At 48.5% G+C, this 26,444-nt stretch overlaps 1 protein-coding gene across 1 annotated transcript in view; it reads left to right on the forward strand.

Annotated features, from left to right (window-relative positions):
• Nucleotides 1-26,444, forward strand: part of LOC144509205 (uncharacterized) — a 46,635-nt gene that overhangs the window by 16,312 nt on the left and 3,879 nt on the right. The window contains exons 3-5 of the mRNA XM_078237678.1: nucleotides 12,158-12,403; nucleotides 21,986-22,093; nucleotides 26,029-26,093. Of these exons, the coding sequence (XP_078093804.1) occupies nucleotides 12,158-12,403; nucleotides 21,986-22,093; nucleotides 26,029-26,093 (419 nt within the window). The remainder of the gene's footprint in view (nucleotides 1-12,157; nucleotides 12,404-21,985; nucleotides 22,094-26,028; nucleotides 26,094-26,444) is intronic.

The following is a 26,444-nucleotide window of genomic DNA, read 5'->3' on the forward strand; positions in this document are numbered from 1 at the left end:
CTTTTCCTTTCTCTCTCTCTCTTAATCTAATCTTTTTTTCTCTTTATTTCTCTTTCCACACCTTGATGTGGAGTTGCCGGCATTGGACTGGGGTGGGCACAGTAAGAAGTCTCACAACACCAGGTTAAAGTCTTGCAATTGTGTCCATGTCTATATATGCCGTGTTTGTGAAATCTACCTCTCCACTCACCTGATGAAAAGGCAACGCTCTGAAAGCTCGTGATTCCAGATAAACCTGTTGGACTTTAACCTGGTGCTGCGAGACTTCTTACTGTTTCTACACCTTGACAACAAATTCAATTTGCTACTTCTCAGCTGATTTCTTAACATAGAAATCCCATTCTTTAAGGAGATGCACGATCTATCCCATTGTTCACCAAAGACACAGATACTCTGAGAAAAGCAAAATACTGCGGATGTTGGAATCTGAAACAAAAACAGAAAATGCTGGAAAATCTCAGCAGGTCTGACAGGATCTGTGGAGAGAGAATAGAGACAGTGTTCCAAGTTCGTCTTCCATTTTCTGTTTTTGACCCAGATACTCTGCTTCCCTTGTTGTTCTATTATAGGGCGGCACAGTAGCAATAGGGTGGCACGGTAGCACAATGGTTAGCACTGCTGCTTCACAGCACCAGGAAGCTGGATTCGATTCCCAGCTTGGGTCACTGTCTGTGCGGAGTTTGCACGTTCTCCCTGTGTCTATGTGGGTTTGCTCCAGTTTGCTCCCACAGTCTGAAAGACGTGCTGGTTAGGTGCATTGGCCATGCTAAATTCTCCCTCATAGTACCCGAACAGGCACCAGAGTGTGGTGATTAGGGGATTTTCACAGTAACTTCATTGCAGTGTTAATGTAAGCCTACTTGCGACACTAATAAATAAACTAAAACTTTAACTCTAACAATTCACACGTCCTGAAAATTTCAGTGTCCAATTTTTAAAAACTTCACAATGTATGAACAAATGTAAAATTCCTCACCCCATCAAAATCTGCCACCATGTTCCACTGGAGTGAACCCCAGTTTGTTAGCTGATCTGAAAGTGCAGATGAAGGGGGAATGGTTACGAGCTAATAACTATGGAAATAATTTACGTATAAAACAATATTCAGCCTGGAGCAAGTCACAGGCTGTAATTTAATTGGTACCTGGTGGGTTTCGATGGAATCATGGGAATGTCTTAGCAATGGGATATTAACTTAGGCCGGGATTTTCTGGACCTGCTTACAGCTGGAATTGTCACAGACAGGAAGGAAAACTTGGCGGACCATTTGGTGGCACGGTGGCACAGTGGTTAGCACTGCTGCCTCACAGCGCCAGGGACCCGGGTTCAATTCCGGCCTCAGGTCACTGTCTGTGTGGAGTTTGCACGTTCTCCCCGTGTCTGCGTGGATTTCCTCCGGGTGCCCCGGTTTCCTCCCACACTCCAAAGATGTGCGGGTTAGGTTCATTGGCCATGCTAAAATTGATCTTAGTGTCAGGGGTTAGCAAGGTAAATATATGGGGTTAAGGGAATAAGGCCTGGGTGAGATTGTGGTGGGTACAGACTTGATAGGCCGAATGGCCTCCTGCTGTACTGTAGGGACTCTGTGATATGATGGACTTTGGGTGGGAATGTCTGGTCCTGAGGTGGACGGGACTGTTTTGGATTGTTTATATGCAGGATAATAAAACGTGTCATTGGTTTGAAATTAGAACATAGAAAAAATACAGCACAAACAGGCCCTTCGGCCCACAAGTTGCGCCAGTCATGTCCCTACCTACCTAGGCTTATATATAGGCTTACCTATAACCCTCAATCCTATTCAGTCCCATGTACTCATCCAGAAGTCTCTTAAAAGACCCTATCGAGTTTGCCTCCACCACCACTGACGGCAGCCGATTCCACTCGCCCACCACCCTCTGAGTGAAAAACTTACCCCTGACATCTCCTCTGTACCTACTCCCCAGCACCTTAAACCTGTGTCCTCTCGTAGCAACCATTTCAGCCCTGGGAAAAAGCCTCCGAGAATCCACCCGATCTATGCATCTCAACATCTTGTACACCTCTATCAGGTCACCTCTCATCCTTCGTCTCTCCAAGGAGAAAAGAATTCATCAAAAGTTGCGATGACTTTGACACTGAGAAATGGGTCTCCAGCAGTGAGTGTGAACTGACAAATCTCATGGAGTTTGTGTGACTTCTATACTCTCGAGACAGACACTGACAGGCAATATCTACATTTCAGATTTAAAGTGGCCACACTCCTTACTGTCGAGCTGATTACTATCGGCTGAACCCTGTCTTACTGTGTCAGCTCAGATCTCCCCAGACACCACGGTTCAATTCATAATCTATCCTCTTGAGTTTATTCCAGCTGGTTTTATCACACAATCACTCTGGTGAGGGGTGAACTGGTTCCCGTCTATTCAGCCTCCTCGGCTGGCCTCAACAAAGGTTTACGTTTAATTTTACAAGAATGTGCCTTTCTTAAAACAAAATATATTTTACTATTTAAGCTGTGTGCAATAAGGAGCCAATCACATGTTTTCTTCATGATGTGGAGATGTGGACTGGGGTGGGGCACAGTAAGAAGTCTCATAACACCGGGTTCAAGTCCAACAGGTTTAATTAATATCACAAGCTTTCGGAGCGCTGCTTCTTCCTCAGGTGAGTGGGGAGTCGGGTTCACAGACACCAAATTTGTTTGTGAACCCAACTCTTCACTCACCTGATGAAGGAGCAGCGCTCCGAAAGCTCGTGCTATCAAATAAACCCGTTGGACTTTAACCTGGTGTTGAGAGACTTCTTAATGTTTTCTTCAGTCTGAGGAAGAGCAAATTTATTAAACCCTAAACCTGAGAAAAGTAATACCAATGTGACAGGAAGTGTTTGGCCCTCAGACTGTCATTCGGGCCGTGCGTACACACATGCACACAGCACACGCACATGCATACACACACACACATGCACACACACACACACATGCATAGACACACACACATGCATACACACACACACACACACACACATGCATAGACACACACACACACGCATATGCATACACACACACACACACACACGCATATGCATACACACACACACAGACACACACACACATGCATAGACACACAAAGGGATTTGGCACACGCACACAAAGGTGGTTTGATCCATAACAAATAAGGAGTGGTTTAGTGGTTGAAGTAACTAAACAGACACAGATTTAATATGATTGTCAGAGAATACAGCAAGATATAGATAGGCTGGAAAAATAGGTGGAGAAACGGCAGATGGAATTTAATCCAGACAAATGCGAGGTGATGTGTTTTGGTCGATCCAATTCAGGTGGGAGCTATAAAAGAAATGGCAGAACCATCAGGAGCGCAGACACACAAAGAGATCTGGGAGAACAGGTCCACAGATCCTTAAAACAGCACAGGTGGAAAAGGTGGTGAAGAAAGCATACGGCATGTTTGCCTTCATCGGGCACGGCATCGAGTATAAAAGTTGACAAATTATGTTACAGTTGTATAAAATGTTGGTTAGGCCACATTTGGAATACTGTGTCCAATTCTGGTCACCGCACTACCAGAAGGACGTGGAGGCTTTGGAGGGAATCCAGAAAAAGTTTTACCAGGATGTGGCCTGGTATGGAGGGTATTAGCTATGAGGAGAGATTGAATAAACTGGGATTGTTCTCCCTGGAAAGACGGAGGCTGAGGGGTGACCTGATAGAAGTTTATAAAATTATGAGGGGTATGGATAGGGTAAAGAATTGGAAACTTTTTCCCAGGGGCAGAAATTTCAAGGGGGCACAAGTTCAAGGTGAAGGGGGGGAAGGTTCAGTGGAGATGTGCGGGGAAAGGATTTTACACAGAGGGTGGGGGCCTGGAATGCACTGCCAAGCGAGGTGGTTGAGGCAGACACGTTAGCGACATTTAAGACTTATCTGGATAGGCACATGAACAAACATGGAATAGAGGGATATAAGTGGTTGGTCTAGATAGGACAACATGATCGGCGCAGGCTTGGAGGGCCGAAGGGCCTGTTCCTATGCTGTTCTGTCCTTTGTTCTTTGTTCTTTGAAGGGTCAATAACCTGTTAAGACACCAGAGCAGAAACCCCAAAGTATATTATGAAGCCTGACTAGTCCCCGGTAAGATTTCTATTTTGACATTAGTGCGAGGATAATGTGTTTCACTCCAAGTGTGATTCTATTGACACACTGGAGCATAGAATCCCGAGTGCAGAAGGAAGCCATTTGGCCCATCGAGCCTGCACTAACAACAGTTCCACCCAGACCCTATCCCCGTAACCCCATCTATTTACCCTTCCAATCCCCCTGACACTGAGGGGCAATTTAGCACAGCCAATCAACCTAACCTGCACACTTTGGAGTGCTAGGAAGCTTTTATCAAAAGAAACTTTCTTTAACAATATAGTTTAACTATAATGAATGAATTAGCTTAACTTTTACCAACTGAAATATTAAACATGACAATATACAATTCTTAATTACTAACCCATTCTCCTAGTTCCTATTCAAACAATATTCTTCTTATAGACTTAAATCCTCTTCAAAATCAGTTAGCAAACCCCCAGACTTACACGGTTATACTTGTTAACAGTCCGAAAGCCTTTTGAACACTTCTGGAGCGAGAGAGAGAGACAGACAGACACCTGTCTTCTGATATCCTCAATCAGCAGCCCCCAGAGAGACAGAAGGAGAGAGAGAGAGAAAGAGAGAAAGAGAGAGAGAGACAGAGACCGAGAGAAAGAGAGAGAGAGAAAGAGAGAGAGAGAGAGAAAGAAGGAGAGAGAGACAGAGAGAGCGACAGAGAGAAAGAGACCTCTTGCTTCTTTTAGCACTAGACAGAAACGGACTTTTCTTAAAATGAAGGAGAACTGGGTGTTTTCCCTGGAAACTTAGCTCTGCCCATTCACCTGACTCTGCCTTTGTCAATCAACATAATCAAAATCCTGCTCTGAAACCCCAGGGGAAAAACCAAAGTAAACAAAAATGTATGAACTCTGATTAATACAAACACATCACGAGCAAAAATCAATTTTCGGTTGGCATTCTCAACATGTAAGTGCCCTGATGCAGACAAATTGGCACCGTATAAAACAGCTGAATTTTAAACATTACCTCTCAGAAGAAACATGATTCAAATTTAATTCTTAAAAGTCACAGTATCGTCACAGATTTAAGATGATCGAAGGGTCAGTTACCAGAAGGAGATTTAATGTGATTGGTGAAATAACGGAATCAGCAAGAGTTAAAGACATTTCTAGTGATCTGGAAGGGCAGCGGAAGAAGATTCAAGAGTTGGCCAATCAACAGAAATTGGATAAGTACATTGTAAAGGGAAAAAAAAAATCCACAGCTCTGGGAAAAGAGGAGAGGCTCGTAATCCAGACACGCAGGTTAACACTCTGGAGAGCCTGGGTTCAAATCCCACCACTGCAAGGTTGAATTTAAATTCAATTAATAAATTGGATTCTAGTCTCAGTAATGGTGACCATGAAACTATCATCGATTGTTGTAAAAACCCATCTGGGTCACGAATGTCCCTTTAGGGAAGGAAATCTACCATCCTTACCCAGTCAGGCCTACATGTGACTCCAGACACACAGCAACGTGGTGATTCTTAACTGCCCTCTGAAATGGTTGAGCAAGGCTATTTAGTTGAAGAGCAATAATTGCTGACCTTGCCAGCGATACCTACATACCATCAAAGAATACATTTTAAAAAGTTGGACGAATGAATTGAATAAATCTTTCAAATAGTTGGTGCAGCTACAATGAGTGATTTCCTCCCTCAGAGGAACCATTTTAGAACTCCTGTCATTATGAAACAGTGAACAGGACCCACCCAAGGTGATAAAGGAAACCACAAACCCCAATTTTCCATTGCAGATGAATCTAGGTCAACTACCCACAACCTGTTTTCTATTTATTTATTCACAGTGTGTGGGCATTGCTGGCTAGGCCAGCATTAATTGCCCATCCCTAATTGACCTTAAAAAGGTGGTGAGCTGTCTCCTTGAACTGCCGCAGTCCATGTAGTGTAGGTACACCCACCGTGCTGTTAGGCAGGGAGTTCCAGGATTTTGACCCAGTGACAGTGAAGGAACGGCTGATATATTCCCAAGTCAGGATGGTGAGTAAACTTAGAGTGGAACCTCCAGGTAGTGGTGTTCCTTATCATTGCCCTGAATGTTATGATGTGTCAACTGCTCACCCAGGTACTTTTTAAAGGATGTGAGGCATTCCGCCTCCACCACCCTCCCAGGCAGCGCGTTCCAGACCATCACCACCCTCTGAGTAAAAAAGCCTTTGCTCATATTTTCCTTAAACCTCCTGCCCCTCACCTTGAACCTCTGTCCCTTGTGACTGGCCCTTCAACTAAGGGGAACAGCTGCTCCCTATCCACCCTGTCCATGTCCCTCATAATCTTGTACACCTCGATCAGGTGGCCCTCAGTCTTCTCTGCTCCAACGAAAACAATGCAAGCCTATCCAACCTCTCTTCATAACTTCAATGCTCCATCCCAGGCAGCATCCTGGTGAATCTCCTCTGCACCCCCTCCAGTGCAACCACATCCTTCCTATAATGTGGAACCAGAACTGCACACAGTGCTCCAGCTGTGGCCTTACCAAAGTGCTATACAACTCCAACATGACCTCCCTGCTTTTGCAATCTCTACCCCGATTGATAAAGGTAAGTGACCCATATGCCTTTTTCACCACCCTGTTAATATACGCTTGTGACGATACTGTGCCTTTAAGGAATGTGTTTCAATTATATTTTTCTGCAGGTTTTGTCAAGCAGGCCCTAGCATTTTATTGGTGCTGTGATGTCTGTAGCTGGTGTCCTCTCTTTGTTACTGAAGCAGTATAATGGGCACCATGCTGATTTTAATCTGGCCTAATGCAGTGACCTGGGGTTTTGGGGATTGCTGAGTGAAGCTTGGTTTGGGGATGATTGACAGATCAGGTGATTTCTCTGGGGTCAGTTGTTTCCACAGAGAAGTCCAGTTGTTAGTTTTGGTGGAAGACGGCAGTGTCTCTGTCTCTCTCCAGGGGTTTGCTGAAAGTTCCAGGATTCGGAAGCCTCAGAGATTTGACCGAACATTCAGAAAAGCAACTCACAGTAGGTGTGAAAAAGCTGAAAACCCAGCATCATGTGGGCACACTTGTACAGCACAGGAACAGGCCCTTCGGCCCACTATGTTGTGCTGAACATGACACCAAATTGAACTAATCCCTTCTGCCTGCCCTTGGATCTATTGTATCTATTGTCAGGGAGTCAGTACAGATTCGATGGACCAAATGGCCTCTAATGCACTGTCAGGATTCTATGATTCTATGATATGATTCTGTCTTGATAATAGGGGAGGCGATGGCCTAGTGGTATTATCGCTAGACTGTTAATCCGGAAAACTCAGCTGAAGTTCTGGGGACCCGGGGTCGAATCCCGCCACGGCAGCTGGTGGAATTTAAATTCAATAAAATTGAGGATCTACAGATGACCAGGAAACCATTGTTGATCGTTGGAAAAACCCATCTGGTTCAATAATGTTCTTTAGGGAAGGAAATCTGCCATCCTTATCCGGTCTGGCCTATATGTGACTCCACAGCCACAGCAATGTGGTTGACTCTCAACTGCCCTTGGACAACTAGGGATGGGCAAGAAATGCTGGCCAGCCAGTGATGCCCATGTTCTATGAATGAATTAAAAAATTGTAGGCATTGAAATGTTTGCAATCGAGAAACACTTATACCTGTTGTTATAAATACAGCCTCTTGGTCATTTTATTGCTGATATGCTCCCTTGGAGCCTGCACAGGTTAACTGACTATTAATATTTTCCACTCACTTAACCCCTGTGCTCCCTCAAAGAACAAGCTAGCAAATTCAATAGTGGCTATTGCCTTGTGTACATTCTCACGATGGCACAGTGATTAGCACTGCTGCCTCACAGAGCCAGGGACCCGGATTCCATTCCTGGCTTGGGTCACTGTCTGTGTGGAGTCTGCACCTTCTCCCCGTGTCTGCGTGGGTTTTCTCCAGGTGCTCCGGTTTCCTCCCACAGTCCAAAGATGTGCAGGTTAGGTGGATTGGCCATGCTAAATTGCTCTTTAGTGTCAGGGGGACTAGTTAGGGTAAATACATGGGGTTACGGGAATAGGGCCTGGGTGCGATTGGTGCAGAGTCGATGGGCTGAATGGCCTCCTTCTGCACTGTAGGGATCCTATGAACCAAAGTCAGAAGATGCAGCCAAAAATTAATTAGTTCTAGTGTCAGTACAGGTCTTTCAGCCCCGATAACAATGTACTTTAATAATCTTATCTGTCAGCTATCTGTTTATTATTTATTGATCAGACGTGTCAGACAGTGGGGAGGTACACCGACCCACATCGAACCCCGTGTAGAGAAGCCCATTTCAATGTTGAAGCACCAGCAAATGAACAAAAGCCAGATCAGCTTTTAGCAAACTCTGTGAGCCAAGCTCAAAGTCTACAAGTTCTGCTGTTCTCAGAATACTACTTCATTCCTGCAAATGAGGACAACATATTCACACCAGATTAAAAAAACTGACTATCATCTAGACTGCCTGAGAGAATAAGTTAACATAAGGTCATTGACACTGAAGCTCTTAAAGAATGTGCCAGGCACGATTGTCTGCTTATCAATCTCATTTGTGCAATGGCCAATTCCTGACGATCTTTTTGGTTATGGCAACGGGGAAACATTTTTGGTGTGGAGAGCAAAAGGGCGACAAAGACTGCTTCAAACTAGCTGTGAAGTAGATGCCTTTTTTTTCATTCATCCGTGGGACATGGGCATCGCTGGCTGGGCCCAGCATTTATTGCCCAGCCCTAGTTGCCCTTGGAGGGCAGTTGAGAGTCAACCACATTGCTGTGGCTCTGGAGTCACGTGTAGGCCAGGCCGGGTAAGGACGGCAGATTCCCTTCCCTAAAGGACATTAGTGACCCAGATGGGTTTTCCGACAATGGTTTCATGGTCATCAGTAGATTCTTAATTCCAGACATTTTTTATTGAATTTAAATTCCACCACCTGCTGTGGCGGGATTCGAACCCGGGTTCCCAGAACATTAGCTGAGTTTCTGGATTAATAGCCTAGCGATAATACCATTGGGCCATCGCCTCCCCTTGGACAGCTGGGAAGCTGTCCCGGTCTCGGTGGAGAACAATAACTGTTAAAAAGTTATTAATTCAAAGAATTACATCACAGGCTTTCGCCTTTAAAACCAAACAGCGTTTACTCGACAAGAGCTTTAGAAAAGCAGCTCCTGCTGATGTTTGCTCCATTTTGCCTGTAAGCACTTAGGCCGGGATTTTTTCAACCAGACTGGGTACGCAGAGAGATGTTGGACCTGATTTTCCCGGCCTGCTCAAGTAGTGCAGCGATCCCGAACTGCCCCACCCTCCCCCACCCCCACACCCCCCAGGCAATGCCAACCCCTCAGCAGGCAGACCCCCACCATCACGCCCTGATCTTCAGCACCCCCCCCCCCCACAGTGATGATCCCCGCCCCCCCCCCTCGCAGTGCAGACCCCGGCTGACCTTCCCCCCTGGCACATCCCCCACCCTCCCTGGCTAACCCTCCCCCGTAAGGAGTCTAACAACACCAGGTTAAAGTCCAACAGGTTTATTTGCCGTTTGCTACCAAATAAACCTGTTGGACTTTAACCTGGTATTGTTAAACTCCTTACTGTGTTTACCCCAGTCCAACGCCGGCATCTCCACATCATGACAACCCTCCTCCAGCAGACCCCCACATGGCTGAACCCCCCTCCCCCACCCCAGGCTAACTCCCTCCCCAGCCTGCCCTGATTGCTGGCTTCCCTCCTGCCCCGACTGATCCCTATGCAGAGTGGCAGCGGGAATCCTACCCCCACTGATCGCCCCTAGACCCTGCCCACAATAGGCCCTGGCCCCTAGGCCCTACCCCTTGGCCCTGCCCCCTTGGCACTGTCCCATGTTCGATTGGCAGTGCCAAGGTGCCTCCTGGGCACTTTGCACCTTGGGTAGTGCCAGGGGGCACTGGCTGGCACTGCCAGGGTGTCCGTGCCCAGGGGCACCACCCCCATGCTGCCTGACCCCCTGGGGGCTCCCGATTGCACCCCCTTCACTCCAGCGGAGTCGCCCTGATAGCTCCCTGCAAGTGGGGACCTATTGTAAAGCCTGCTAGAATGAGAGTCATGATGTGGAGATGCCGGCGTTGGACTGGGGTAAACACAGTGAGAAGTCTAACAACACCAGGTTAAAGTCCAACAGGTTTATTTGGTAGCAAAAGCCACTAGCTTTCGGAACAGGCTGTTCCTTCATCAGGTGGGTGGGAGTTTCCACCCACCTGACGAAGGGGCAGCGCTCCGAAAGTGGCTTTTGCTACCAAATAAACCTGTTGGACTTTAACCTGGTGTTGTCAGACTTCTTACGGGGTGGGAGAGTCCAGCGGCCCGGAGAATTCAGTCCCGGGCCCACTAATTACATTTAAATTATATTAAAGACAGATTAAAATCACTTCCCTGGTCTTCCCGCTGGTTTCCAGCACAGATCTGATGGCGCCAGAAATCCGGCGCAGGGAGATGCGCGGGTGGTGGGAACACATGCGCGAATCCTGCGCATGCCCGGCTGCGAGATTCTCCCAGCGCGCTACGCTAGAAAATGAGCGCAGCGGGTGGGAGGATCGCGCCCGCCTAGTCATTTCTGGTTCGAATATGCTCAATGGGGGGACCTTCTGCTTCTGGGAGGTGGGACTGGCAACAGAGGCACGGAATCCAACAAAGTCCACACCTGTCTCTCACACCTTTATGATTTCCTGTTCCAGCCGTCCCCACACAAATAACGTAATGGACTTCCCTGGGTTAGGATCCCCAGTACCACACATTCTAATACCATTCATGGGTTTCCCTGATCTATTTTCCCCTCCACTGGGGTTTCCCCTTCTCCATCGGCAGGGCTCATAGCAGCTGTTGACGAATGGGGAGCTGGTGTAGACAATCCGTCGGGGGTGCTCAGGTAAGTACAGCTCTGGGAGGGGGAGGGTAATCCCCGGGCAGTACCCGGACAGTGCAGTGGGGAGGGGGGGGGGCTTCCGATGAGGTGGTCCAAGGAGGGGGCGGGGGGACCCTGTAACCATGAGGGAGTATTTCCTTGGGAACCTCCTGTGTCTTTGAGGAGGAGTTCCTATGTCCAGGGTGGGTAAGAGTTCCCTGGGGCAGGGGGAGGGGGGGGGTGAGGATTTCCCTGGGTGGGGGTCCCGTGTTTGAGAGTGGGCTTTCTTTGGGGGGTTCCCATGTCTGTTGAGAGGGGCTTTCCTGGGGCAAGAGGGGGTGCTGTGTCCATTGGAGGGGGTGGTGAAGCCTTTTATTTTAGACCAGGGCCTTGATCTCTGGAAGGCCAATGTTGATGGTGGGTAGGTGGGTTCATTCAGTGTCTGCCCTGCCAGCATGATGTCATGTCCGCCTCAAGGATTCTTTGTAACTCAGTGTCAAAATATATGGTGGGAAAAGCCAGCAGTGGGCCGGTGAGCTACACACTGCTTTCCCCACCTGAGTTGGCACTTTGTAAAAAAAATGGAGAATTCCAGCCAATGACTGGGACTGGGGCACACGGTTTAAGAAAAGGAGGTCTTGTTTTTAGGGCACAGATAAGGAGAAGTTTTTTTCACTCAGAGGATGATTAGTCTGTGGAATTCTGTCACTTAGAGACTGGGACAGCACGGTGGCACAGTGGTTAGTCCTGCTGCCTCACAGCGCCAGGGACCCGGGTTCGGATTCCCGGTTTGGATCACTGTACTTGTGGAGTTTGCACATTCTCCCCGTGTCTGCGTGGGTTTCCTCCGGGTGCTCCGGTTTCCTTCCGAAAGACGTGCTGGTTAGGGTGCATTGGCCGTGCTAAATTCTCCCTCATTGTACCCGAACAGGCGCCGGAGTGTGGCGACTAGGGGAATTTCACAGTAACTTCATTGCAGAGTTAATGTAAGCCTACTGGTGACACTAATAAATATACTTTAAACTGGATCATTGAATATATTTAAGCTTGAGTTAGACAGACTCCAGATGGACAAGGGAGTCCTTTTGAAAACTTACACAATTCCTTTCCAAATGAACATTTATTCATTTTGATCAAATATTCCTTCTTCAGGGATCTCTGACTATCGAAGGAGGGAAGGTGGATCCAGTTGTGTTGCTGCTGAATTTGGGGGAGATTACACACAGTTTGCCTGGGTCACGATGCTGAGTTTCAGGAGAGTGACTGGCATGGCTTCGAAAGAGCAAACTAAGAGTTTCAACTTCAATTGCAATATCTCGCTTGCGGGTCATTGGGGGATGACGGAAGCCTGTCGGTGTGAAACCATCAATACAACAGCGGCAAAGCCCACAGCAGACGGTGAGTTCTGTCCAATATACAACTACAAAGGTTGGTATTTTGAAAGTTGTGTTGTGCAATGAAGCAAAATTTGGAACGTGAGTTCATAGAATGCTTTGGGACATAAGAACATCAGAACTAGGAGCAGGAGTAGGCCATCTGTCCCCTCGAGCCTGCTCCACCATTCAGTAAGATCATGGCTGATCTTTTCATGGACTCAGCTCCACTTACCCACCCCCTCACCATAACCCTTAATTCCTTTACTGTTCAAAAATTTATCTATCCTTGCCTTAAAAACATTCAATGAAGTAGCCTCAACTGCTTCACTGGGCAGGTAATTCCACAGATTCACAACCCTTTGTGTGAAGAAGTTCCTCCTTAACTCAGTCCCAAACCTGCTCCCCCTTATTTTGAGGCCATGCCCCCTAGTTCTAGTTTCACCCGCCAGTGGAAACAACTTCCCTGCTTCTATCTTATCAATCCTTTCATAATCTTATATGTTTCTATAAGATCTCCCCTCATTCTTCTGAATTCCAATGAGTATAGCCCCAGTCTACTCAGTCTCTCCTCATAAGCCAACCCTCTCAACTCCGGAATCAACTTAGTGAATCTCCTCTGCACCCCCTCCAGTGCCAGTATATCCTTTCTCAAATGGGGAGGGGGGACAGTTTCTTAGAGCAACCCAGTTATTGACCCAGCCGGAGAGCAGGCCATTCTAGACCTGGTACTGTGAAATGAGACAGGGTTAATTAATGATCTTGTAGTAAGGGAACTCCTGGACTGCCGTGATCATAACATCACATTCGGTTTAGGGAAAGAGGAGGAGATCTAAGACTAGAGTTTAAATTTAACTGAAGGCATTTAGAACGTAGAACATAACAGCGCAGTACAGGCCCTTCGGCCCTCGATGTTGCGCCGGACAGTGAAACCAATCTAAAGCCCATCTAACCTACACTATTCCAATATCATCCATATGTTTATCCAATGACCCTTTAAATCCCCTTAATGTTGGCGAGTCCACTACTGCTGCAGGCAGGGCATTCCACACCCTTACTGCTCTCTGAGTGAAGAACCTACCTCTAACATCTGTCCTATATCTCTCACCCCTCAATTTAAAGCTATGTCCCCTCGTGCTAGCCATCACCGTCCGAGGAAAAAGGCTGTCATTATCCACCCTATCTAATCCTCTGATCATCTTGTATGCCTCTATTAAGTCACCTCTTAACCTTCTTCTCTCTAACGAAAACAACCTCAAGTCCCTCAGCCTTTCCTCATAAGACCTTCCCACCGTAGAACCATAGAAAATTACAGCTCAGAAACAGGCCTTTTGGCCCTTCTTGTCTGTGCCGAACCATTTTATGCCTAGTCCCACTGACCTGCACTTGGACCATATCCCTCCACACCCCTCTCATCCATGAACCCGTCCAAGTTTTTCTTAAATGTTAAAAGTGCATTTACCACTTTATCCGGCAGCTCATTCCACACTCCCACCACTCTCTGCGTGAAGAAGCCCCCCCTAATATTCCCTTTAAACTTTTCTCCTTTCACCCTTAACCCATGCCCTCTGGTTATTTTCTCCATACCAGGCAATATCCTAGTAAATCTCATCTACACTCTTTCCAATGCATCTACTTCCTTCCTATAAGGGCGGCACGGTAGCACAGTGGTTAGCACTGCTGCTTCACAGCTCCAGGGTCCTGGGTTCGATTCCCGGCTCGGGTCACTGTCTGTGTGGAGTTTGCACATTCTCCTCGTGTCTGCGTGGGTTTCCTCCGGGTGCTCCGGTTTCCTCCCACAGTCCAAAGATGTGCGGGTTAAGTTGATTGGCCAGGTTAAAAATTGCCCCTTAGAGTCCTGGGATGTGTAGGTTAGAGGGATTAGCGGGTAAATATGTGGGGTGGGATTGTGGTCGGTGCAGACTCGATGGGCCGAATGGCCTCCTTCTGCACTGTAGGGTTTCTATGATTCTATGATTCTATGATAATGTGGTGACCAGAACTGTACGCAATACTCCAAGTGCGGCCGCACCAGAGTTTTGTACAGCTGCAACATGACATCATGGCTCCGAAACTCAATCCCTCTACCAATAAAAACTAGCACTCCGTACGCCTTCTTAACAACCCTATCAACCTGGGTGCCAACTTTCAGGAATCTATGCACATGGACACCGAGATCTCTCTTTGTTCATCCACACTACCAAGTACCTTACCACTAGCCCAGTACTCTGTAATCCTGTTACTCCTTCCAAAATGAATCACCTCACACTTTTCCGCATTGAACTTCATTTGCCACCTCTCAGCCCAGCACTGCAGCTTATTTATGTCCCTCTGTAACCTGCAACAACCTTCTGCACTGTCCACAACTCCACCGACTTTAGTGTCATCTGCAAATTTACTAACCCATCCTTCTACGCCCTCATCTAGGTCATTTATAAAAATGACAAACAGCAGTGGCCCCAAAACAGATCCTTGTGGTACACCACTAGTAACTGAACTCCAGGATGAACATTTCCCATCAACCACCACCCTCTGTCTTCTTACAGCTAGCCAATTTCTGATCCAACCCGCTAAATCACCCTCAATCCCATGCGTCCATATCTTCTGCAATAGCTTACCGTGGGGAACCTTATCAAACGCCTTACTGAAATCCATCTACACCACATCAACTGCTTTACCCTCATCCACCTCTTTGGTCACCTTCTCAAAGAACTCAATAAGGTTTGTGAGGCACGATCTACCCTTCACAAAACCGTGTTGACTATCCCTAATCAAATTATTCCTTTCTAGATGATTATATATCCTATCTCTCATAATCCTTTCCAAAACTTTGCCCACAACAGAAGTAAGGCTCACTGGTCTATAATTACCAGGGTTGTCTCTACTTCCCTTCTTGAACAAGGGGATAACATTTGCTATCCTCCAGTCTTCTGGCACTATTCCTGTCGACAATGACAACCTAAAGACCAAAGCCAAAGGCTCTGCAATTTCCTCCCTAGCCTCCCAGAGAATCCTGGGATAAATCCCATCCGGCCCAGGGGACTTATCTATTTTCACACTTTCCAGAATTGCTAACACCTCCTGCTTATTAACCTCAATCCCGTCTAGTCCAATAGCCTGTATCTCAGTATTCTCCTCGACAACATTGTCTTTTTCCTGCGTGAATACTGACGAAAAATATTCATTTAGCGCCTCTCCTATCTCTTCGGGCTCCACGCACAACTTCCCACTACTGTCCTTGACTGGCCCTAATCTTACCCTAGTCATTCTTTTATTCCTGACATATCTATAGAAAGCTTTAGGATTTTCCTTGATCCTACCTGCCAAAGACTTCTCAAGTCCCCTCATGGCTCTTCTTAACTCTCTCTTTAGGTCCTTCCTGGCTAACTTGTAACTCTCAAGTGCCCTAACTGAGCCTTCACGTCTCATCTTTACATGAGTCTCCTTCTTCCTCTTCACAAGAAATTCAACTTCTTTAGTAAACCACGGTTCCCTCGCTTGACCACTTCCTCCCTGCCTGACAGGTACATACTTATCAAAGGACACGCAGTAGCTGTTCCTTGAACAAGCTCCACATTTCAATTGTGTCCATCCCCTGCAGTTTCCTTCCCCAACACCCTAAATCTCTCCTAATCGCATCATAATTTCCTTTCCCCCAGCTATAACACTTGCCCTGCGGTATGTACCTATTCCTTTCCATCGCTAAAGTAAACGTAACCGAATTGTGGTCACTATCACCAAAGTGCTCCCCTACCTACCTAATTAGTTTATTTATTGTTAGACAATTTGAGAGGACAATGAGAGAGCTGGCTGAAGTGAGCTGGGAAATTTGGTTAAGGGATAGTTCAGTGGGGATGCGTTGGAGATATTTAAAGAGATCCTTTGTAACACCCCGAAAAGATACATTTCAGTGAGAAAGAAAGTCTCTTTCTTTGGAAGGATGCATTATTAATGGCTAACTATGGGAGTTAAAGGTAGTATCAAATTGAAAGAAAAATATATTAAATGCATTGTCCCGCAAGGAATGGTGGCAGCTCAGAAAATTGGGCAGGAAATGGACCTGTATCCAATGGAGTTCAGACGAATGAGAAGTGACCTTATTGAAATATATAAGATCCTGAGGCGACTTGACAGGGTGGATTCTACGAGGATGTTTCCTTTTGAGGGAGAGGCTAGAATGAGGGGAATGAGGGGAGAGATCAGATTAGCAACTGGCGTCCGTGCCAGAAATCAGCGCCAAGCTGATTATCAGACGGAAATTTGAATTTCCATATGATTAGCGAGCCTGGAACGGTGGTCTCCATCAGTGACCAGGTGTCTCACCTCGCTGGTGGGACCCCTTGGGAGGTTGGGGGCAAGGGAGAATGTCCCTTGGGCAGTGCCAGCCTGGCACCTGGAATTGCCCAAGAGGCAGACTGGCACTGCCCACCAGACAACTTGGCACTGCCCACTGGACACTGTGCAGTGCCAAGGGGTGGAAGCAGAGGGAGTGGGGCATACTGGGGGGTGGGGCGAGGCCTATTGGGGTGATTGGTGGTGCGGGGGGACCTGCTGCCACTCTGCAAGCAGGATTGGTGGGGGAGGGAGTGGGGGGGCAATAGAGGCTGGCCATGGGGGGGAGCGGGTCAGGGCTTGCCATTGAGGGAGTGGGAGAGTTGGGCTGGCCATCGGGGGGAGATCGGGGCTGGGGAGGGTAGATCGGGGCTAGCATCGGGGGGGGGGGGGGATTGGGCCTGGCCTGGCCTGGGAGAGGGGGGGGGGTCCGCTAGGTCAGCAATTGGGGTCAGGGGTCAGGAAGGCCAGTGATTGGGGGGTGTCGGGGAGGCCAGTGATTGGGGGGCTGTTGGGAGGCCAGTGATTGGGGGGGTGTTGGGAGGCCAGTGATTGGGGGGGTGTTGGGAGGCCAGTGATTGGGGGTGGTGTCGGAGAGGCCAGCGATTGGGGGGTGTCGGGGAGGCCAGTGATTGGGGGGCTGTTGGGAGGCCAGTGATTGGGGGGGTGTTGGGAGGCCAGTGATTGGGGGTGGTGTCGGAGAGGCCAGCGATTGGGGGGTGTCGGGGAGGCCAGTGATTGGGGGGGTGTTGGGAGGCCAGTGATTGGGGGGCTGTTGGGAGGCCAGTGATTGGGGGCTGTTGGGAGGCCAGTGATTGGGGGTGGTGTCGGAGAGGCCAGCGATTGGGGGGTGTCGGGGAGGCCAGTGATTGGGGGGGTGTTGGGAGGCCAGTGATTGGGGGGGTGTTGGGAGGCCAGTGATTGGGGGGTGTCGGGGAGGCCAGTGATTGGGGGTGGTGTCGGAGAGGCCAGTGATTGGGGGGCTGTTGGAAGGCCAGTGATTGGGGGGGTGTCGGAGAGGCCAGCGATTGGGGGGTGTCGGGGAGGCCAGTGATTGGGGGTGGTGTCGGAGAGGCCAGCGATTGGGGGGTGTCGGGGAGGCCAGCGATTGGGGGGTGTCGGGGAGGCCAGCGATTGGGGGGTGTCGGGGAGGCCAGCGATTGGGGGGTGTCGGGGAGGCCAGCGATTGGGGGGTGTCGGGGAGGCCAGTGATTGGGGGTGGTGTCGGAGAGGCCAGCGATTGGGGGGTGTCGGGGAGGCCAGCGATTGGGGGGTGTCGGGGAGGCCAGCGATTGGGGGGTGTTGGGGAGGCCAGCGATTGGGGGGTGTCGGGGAGGCCAGTGATTGGGGGGGTGTCGGAGAGGCCAGCGATTGGGGGGATGTTGGGAGGCCAGCGATTGGGGGGGTGTTGGGAGGCCAGCGATTGGCGGGGGGGGGGGGGGGTGTGTCGGGAGGCCAATGATTGGGAGGTGTTGGGAGGCCAGTGATTGGGGGGATGTCGGGAGCCAGCGATTGGGGGTGGTGTCAGGGAGGCCAGCGATTGGGGGGGGGGGGTGTCGGGAGGCCAGTGATTGGGGGGGGGGGTGTCGGGAGGCCAATGATTGGGGGGGAAGTGTCGGGAGGCCAGTGATTGGTGGGGTGTCGGGGCGGCCAGCGATTGGGGAGGTGTTGGGAGGCTAGTGATCAGGGTGGGAGTGCGGTAATAAACAGGAGCCCAGCGATCGGGGGGCTGGTGGTGGCGGGGGGGGGGGGGCCAACGTGCATGCACCAATCCCCTCACTGACAGATCGGCGCGTGCGCAGTGGCCCACTCACCACTATGCTGCTGGCCTCTCGGGCAGGGTGAGGCTCTACCCTCTACCTTCCAGCGTATATCCCCCTGAGGCACTCTGCATTGCACAGTGTCGGAGACTCCTTCTGGTAAGTATGCCCCAAAAACACGGGGGAAATTCTCCAGTTTTCCTGCCCGTTGGATACTTAGTTCTTTTTGGGAGAATCCTGGCCAAGGAGCCTCCCATTGGAAACAGAGATAAGGAGAAACGTTTCTCCCAAGAGGTAGTTCGCCTTTGGCATTGTCTCCTCCAGCAAGCAGGGAAGGTTAGGTCACTGAATATCTTCAAGTTTATTTATTAGGGTCATGAGTAGGCTTACATTAACACTGCAATGAAGTTACTGTGAAATTCCCCTCGTTGCCACACTCCGGCGCCTGTTCGGGTACACTGAGGGGGAATTTAGCACGGTCAATGCACCCTAACCAGCACATCTTTTGAACTGTGGGAGGAAACCGGAGCACCCGGAGGAAACCCATGCAGACACGGGGAGAATGTGCAAACTCCACACAGACAGTGAGCCAAGCCGGGAAATGAGTACGGGTCCCTGGAGTTGTGAGGCAGCAGTGCTGACCACTGTGCCACCGTGACGCCAGCTGAGTTAGAGAGATTGTTAACTGACAAGGGAGTCAGAGGGCAGCGAGAGTTGACAGGAAAATTCAGGCCTCAACAGACAAGTCAGGATCTTATCCAATGGTAGAACAGATCCAAGGGGCCGAATGGCCTGCTCTTGCTCCTAATTTGAATGTTCGAATGTATATGACTTGATGTAGTTAGATGAATCAGGAGTATTATACCCCAGTTACACAGTGTGGGTTATTGTACAATGAATGCAGTTGCCCTATGTCTGTGGACCACACATGAGGTGAAGTTAGCCTACATCAGGGTGGAAAAATGGGAAGTCGCGGACATACCTACTAAACTTTCCCACATATCCTTCTTATTGTTCTTCAGTATAGATCATGTGCATCCTTAGCACGGATCCACTGCAATCTGATTTTCACCCCAGCTAATGTTTAAGTTTATCCCCAGTGTAACTGTATGACATGTACAGCCACCAGCGAACCTCCAATCCTGGGAGATGGTGGACAGACTTTTGACTGGACATTGTGGGAGAGACATTTCTCTGGGCTTCTCTTCCATATTCGCACAGAAATGGTGAATCATTGGCCTTGACTGCAGTTAAATGTTAGTTGAATGATATAATTGATTTTATCATTATGTATGTACCTTTAAGGGAGCATATTTGAAACAGTCTAAATCGAGGCCACATCGACAGGATGTGTCCTTTTAGTCCTGTCACTGGTAGCCAGTCTGTATGATGTGGAGATGCCGGCGGTGAACTGGGGTGAACACAGTAAGAAGTCTCACAACACCAGGTTAAAGTCCAACAGGTTTATTTGGTAGCAAATACCATAAGCTTTCGGAGCACTGCTCCTTCGTCAGATGGAGAGGTTTGGGACCACTCCATCTGACGAAGGAGCAGTGCTCCGAAAGCTTATGGTATTTGCTACCAAATAAACCTGTTGGACTTTAACCTGGTGTTGTGAGACTTCTTACTGTAGTAAGTCTGTAAGCAGCAGTGATTGAGGTCAGACATACCTCTCAGCCTCGCAGTGATCTGTACATAGATCTATCCTGAAATATTATTGTTTCACCAATCCTGGTGTATGATTGGTATGTTTACATTGAGGGGAATAATTCTCACCTTTATTAAAGCCCTGATGATAGGGAATAAGTTCCGGATTTCGGGTTTCACAAATTGTCTAGAACACATGGGTGGAGAAGGGCCTACGGGTTAGCAAAGGCATAAGGTACCATAGTGGTTAGCACAGCTGCCTCACAGTGCCAGGGACCTGGGTTCAATTCTCAGCTTGGGTCACTGTCTGTGTGGAGTCTGCATGCTCTCCCCGTGTCTGCGTGGGTTTCCTCCGGGTGCTCCAGTTTCCTCCCAAAGTCCGAAAGACGTGTGGGTTAGGTGCATTGACCCAAACAGGCGCTGGAATATGGTGACTATGGGAATTTCACAGTAACTTCATTGCAGTGTTAATATAAGCCTTACTTGTGACTAATAAATAAACTTTAAGAATCATAGAATTCCAACAGTGCAGAAGGAGGCCATTCGGCCCACCCAGCCTGCACTGACCACAATCCCACTCAAACCCTATTCCCGTAACCCCATATATTTATCCTGTTAATCCCATAGCACTAGGGTCAATTTAGCATGGTCAATCCACCTAACCCGCTCATTTTTGGACTATGGGAGGAAACCGGAGCACCCGGAGGAAACCCACGCAGACACGGGGAGAACGTGCAGACTCCACACTGACAGTGACCCAAGCCAGGAACCGAACCCGGGTCCCTGGTGCTGTGAGGCAGCAGTGCTAACCACTGTGCCACTGCGCTGCCCTGGGAGACTGGGAGAACTGTCATAGGCTCAGGGATCACTCAGACGCAGTGATAGCAGGATATGGAAACATTGAAGGCAGTAATGATGTGGCTGATTATAGAATATAAATCCAAGCTGCTGCTCTGGTACAGTACTGAGAGAGTGCTGCATTGTTGGAGTCGCTGTGTTTTAGCTCAGATGTTAAACTGAGCTCCACTTGCTCTCTCAAATAGATATGGTTTAAAAGAAGTGCGGAGGAAAGTTATCCCAGTGTCCTGGCTAATACTGAACCTTTGAGCACCAGCATAAGGAAAGCAGATTATCTGATCATTCTGACATTGCTGTTTCTGGGATCTTGTTGTGAACATACAACCTGCGACATTTCCTACGTTACAACAGTGGCTACACTTCAAAAAGTATTTCACTGACTGGAAATCTCTTTGGGCTGTTGTGGAAGGGTGAATATGGAGCAACACGGTGGCACAGTGGTTAGCGCTGCTGCCTCACAGTGTCAGGGACCTGGGTTTGATTCCCGGCTTGGGTCACTGTCTGTGTGGAGTTTGCACGTTCTCCTCGTGTCTGCGTGGGTTTCCTCCGGGTGCTCCGGTTTCCTCCCACAGTCCAAAGATGTGTGGGTTAGGTGGACTGGCCGTGCTAAATTGCCCCTTAGTGTCAGGGGGACTGGCTAGGGTAAATGTATGGGGTTACGGGGATAAGGCCTGGGTGGGATTGTGGTCGGGTGCAGACTCGATGGGCCGAATGGCCTCCTTCTGCACTGTAGGGTTTCTATGGATAAATCTGTTTTTCAATGACGGGCGGTTGTGAATCCTGCCCCTCCCCCACCACCCTCACAACAAATTTTCGGTGAGACGAATTTAACCCTTTCCAAGCTCAGAAATGTAGTAATTTAACAATATCCAATTGAAGTAACACAGAAACAAAATTATTCCAGGTCTGTTGGAGTACGCTGGCTCTCTGAATCTCTCTTTCCTACACAGGACTCCGACACCGCGGTTACTTTCTGCAAAGCTGATTGCTTTATTTCTTTTTTTTTGCAGAGTCGGATGCCCTGGATTTGTGGAGATGGAGTTTAGGTGCAGTTATTGGGCTATTAGCAATAGCCTTGCTGTGTGTCCTCATCTATTTCAACTGCTACAGAGGCAAAGGTACCTCCATGCTCGCTCAGGCTGGGGACTCAGAGAATATTTGCTGGGTTATTACGAAACGCATTGTGGTGTCTGGTGCAAGTCCAGAATTCCCTCAGCCAAGTATCATAGAATTGAGTCATAGAATCCTGACAGGCCATTCGGCCCATCAAGTCTGCACCGACAACAATCCCACCCAGATTACTGCGCTGTAATGTTCTATGTTCAGACCCTATCCCCGAAAACCCACGTATTTGCCCTGCTAATACCCCTGACACTAAGGGGCAGTTTTAGCATGGCCAATCAACCTAACCCACACATCTTTGGACTGTGGGAGGAAACAGGAGCTCTCAGAGGAAACCCACGCAGACACGGGGAGAACGTGCAGACTCCGCACAGACAGTGATCCAAGCCGGGAATCGAACCCGGGACCCTGGCGCTGTGAGACAGCAGTGCTAACCACTGTGCTACCGTGCCGCCCGTTAGTGCACCTCACAATGATTGTAACTCCCCAGAATATTGCAATGCCACTGAAACCAATTGTAAACCTCCCCAAATTAATGATAACTCCCCAGAATCAAATATAAAACCCGGGCCTGAAATGAATTGCAACTTCTCTACAGGCAGGTGTAATTTATCCATCAACAATTGTTCATAGAAACCCTACAGTGCGGAAGGAGGCCATGCGGCCCATCGAGTCTGCACCGACCACAATCCCACCCACATATTTACTTGCTAATCCCTCTAACCTACGCATCTCAGGACTCTAAGGGGCAATTTTTAACCTGGCCAATCAACCTAACCCGCACATCTTTGGACTGTGGGAGGAAACCGGAGCACCCGGAGGAAACCCACGCAGACACGAGGAGAATGTGCAAACTCCACACAGACAGTGACCCGAGCCGGGAATCGAACCCAGGACCCTGGAGCTGTGAAGCAGCAGTGCTAACCACTGTGCTACCGTGCCGCCCTAAATTGTAACCCGCACCCCCTCAGACCTTCCACGACCACAACTATCTTCCTTTGTTCCAGATATGACTCTAACCAATGGACACTCTTGCCCCTGATTCCCATTGACTCCAGTTTCACTAGGGCTCCTTGATGCCACACTCGGTCTAATGCTGCCTTGATGTCAAGGGCAGTAACTCTCACCTCACCTCTGGAATTCAGCTTCTTGTTGGGCCAAGGCTGTATAATGAGGCCAGGACCCTCGTGGCTCTGGTGGAACCCAAACTCTTGCTGAGTAATTGCTGCTTGTGGTACTGTCAAAGACACCACTTTGCTGAAGGGTTGGTAATTTTCAGGGCTCATATAGCCTTTCCCCTAACCCGGTATCTGTCTGAAGATTGTTGCGAGTGCTTCAGCCTTATCTTTTGCACTGATGAGCTGGGCTCCTCCATCACTGAGGATATTTGTGGAGCCTCTTCTTCTTGTGAGTTGTTTAATTGTCCACCATTCGTGATTGGATGTGCAGAACAGCAGAATGTCGATCTGATCTGTTGGTTGTGGGATTGCTTAGCTCTGTCTATTGTAGTAAGGTTCCTGCTGAACCTGGTGACTCCAGCCAGTGGACGGGTCACGCTATCATTGAATCATACAGTGCAGAAAAGGCCCTTCGCCCCATTGAGTTTGCACCGACAATAACTACCATTAAAATTCCACTAATCCCATTTTCCAACACTTGTCTCATATCTTTGAATGTTCTGATATTTCAAGTGCTCATCCAAATATTTTTTAAAGGTTGTAAGGTTTCCAGACTCCACTACCTTCCCAGGTAGCGCATTCCAGATTCCCAAAACTCTCTGTGTGAATGTTGTTTTCTCAAATCCCCTCTGAATCTCTTGCCCTTCACCATAAATCAATGCTGCCCCCACGATTGACCCCTCAACCAAGGGGAACAGCTGTTTCCTATCCACTCTGTCCACACCTCTCATAATCTTATACACCTCAATCATGTCCCCCCTCAGTCTTCTCTGCTCTGGAGAAAACAATCCAAGTCTATCCAGTCTCTCCTTATCGCTCAAACGCTCCGTCCCAGGCAGCATCCTGGTGAATCTCCTCTGTACCCCCTCTCGTGCTATCACATCCTTCCTATAGTGAGGTGACCAGAACTGCACACACTACTCCAGCTGTGGCCTCACCAATGCTCTGTACAGCTCCAACATCACCTCCTCGCTCTTATACTCTATGCCACTACTGATTAAAACAAGTGTCCTATTTGCCTCCTTAACTCCCCTATTCACTTGCTCTGCCGCCTTCATGAATCTGTGAATAAATACCCCAGATCTATCTATTCCTCTGAGCTTCCCAGTGTCCTGCCATTCAGCAAACATCATCTTGTTGCTTCTTCCAAAGTGCATCACCTCGCACTTATCAGGGTTAAATACCATCTGCCACTGTTCTGCCCATCAGACCAACCCATCTGGATCTTCCTGTATTTTACCATCTTCACTATTAACCACTCTACCAATCTTGGTGCCATCTGCAAACTCGCTTATCTTCCCCCCCACATTATCATCTCTCTTATTTATGTCGATAACAAACAATAAGGGTCCCAGCACTGAACCTTGTGGTACGCCACTGGACACCAGCCTCCAGTCACTCAAACAGTCTTCTACCACCACCCTTTGTGTCCTATCACTTAGCCAGTTACTGATCCATCTCGCCAAGTTTCCCTGAATTTGATGTGCTTCAACTTTCTCAATCAGTCTCCCATGTGGGACCTTGTCAAAAGCTTTGCTAAAATCCATATAACTACATCAACAGCACTTCCCTCATCCACACATTTGATCGCAAATTTTATCAAGTTTGTTAGGCATGACCAAAGCCATGTTGACTATCCCAAATTAACCCATGCCTTTCCAAGTGGAGGTTAATTCTCTCCTTCTGAATTTTCTCCAATAGTTTCCCTACCACCGATATGAGACTCACTGGTCTGTAATTTCGGGGTTCATCCCTACCACCATTCTTGAAAGTGAGACCACACATGGTGGTGCAGTGGTTAGCACTGCTGCCTCGCAGTGCCACGGACCTGGGTTCGATTCCCGGCTCGGGTCACTGTCTGTGTGGAGTTTGCACATTCTCCCCATGTCTGCCTGGGTTTCCTCCGGGTGCTATGGTTTCCTCCCACAATCTGAAAGATGTGCTGGTTAGGTGCATTGACCCGAACAGGTGCCAGAATGTGGTGAAGTTCACAGTAACTTCGTTGCTGTGTTAATATAAGCCCTACTTGTGACTAATAAATAAACTTTAAATTAGCTGTCCTCCAGTCCTCTGGCACTTCCACATGTCCACTCCATCTGACGAAGGAGCAGTGCTCCGAAAGCAAATTGCATTTGTTGCCAGATAAACCTGTTGGACTTTAACCTGGTGTTGTTAAAACTCTTACTGTGTTCACCCCAGTCCAACGCTGGCATCTCCACATCATGACTTCCACATGGCCAGAGAGGAATTGAAAATTTGTGTCAGAACCCCTGCAATTTCCTGCCTTGCCTCCCACAGCAGCCTGGGATGCAATTCATCTGGGCCTGGGGATTTGTCTATTTTTAAGCCCATCAGAGCCTCCAATACCTCCCTATGTCAAACTGTGCAAGTCCCTTTTCCTGAACTATGTGCCTACATTCTCCTTTTCCTGAGTGAAGACTGATGAGAAGTATTCACTTAACAACCTTACAATATCCTGTGGCTTCACACACAGATTGTCCCCTTGCTCTCTAATGGACCTTACTCTTTCCCTGGTTAACTTTGTTCACAAGTCCTTTTTCATGCCCCCTTTATGCTCTTCTCATTGCCTTCTTAAGTTCCCTCTTGCGCTTCCCATACTCCTGTAGGGCAGATGTGATGTCAGGTGCGGCCCATCGATTGACTGAACCCCTCAGTTGGGACCATTTTGGAGATTGCTGTGTTTTCCTTGCCCAGTATAATCTCACTTGTTGCATCTTTCGATATTTTCACAGTTAAGGAGACCTCACCAACAAACGATTGGCCTCCAGTCCCACAATTGACTGAAGCTGATTCCAGGGTAAGTATATCCTGAATTCCCACCTGAGATTGCTTCACTCTCCTCCACCTCTGTCCTCCTCCAAGATGCTCCTTAAATTCTCCACTTTGTCACAAATCAGCCTGACAGCTGGTTGTAAAAGTCAGTGATGGAAGGAGGAAGGAAGGAGGAGATGGTTGAAGGAGCCTGAATATTTTTCTTATTTGTTGTTGGATTCTGAAAATTCTTTGCTCGACTGGCATTTATTACCTGTCTTTAATTGCCCCTTGAGAAGGTGGTGGTGAACTGCCTTCTTGAATTGCCGCAGTCCATGTGGTGTAGGTACATCCACCGTGCTGTCAGGGAGGAAGTTCCAGGATTTTGACGCAGCGA

This window comes from Mustelus asterias, chromosome 21 (genome assembly GCF_964213995.1).
Source record: "Mustelus asterias chromosome 21, sMusAst1.hap1.1, whole genome shotgun sequence".
Lineage (NCBI taxonomy): Eukaryota > Metazoa > Chordata > Chondrichthyes > Carcharhiniformes > Triakidae > Mustelus > Mustelus asterias.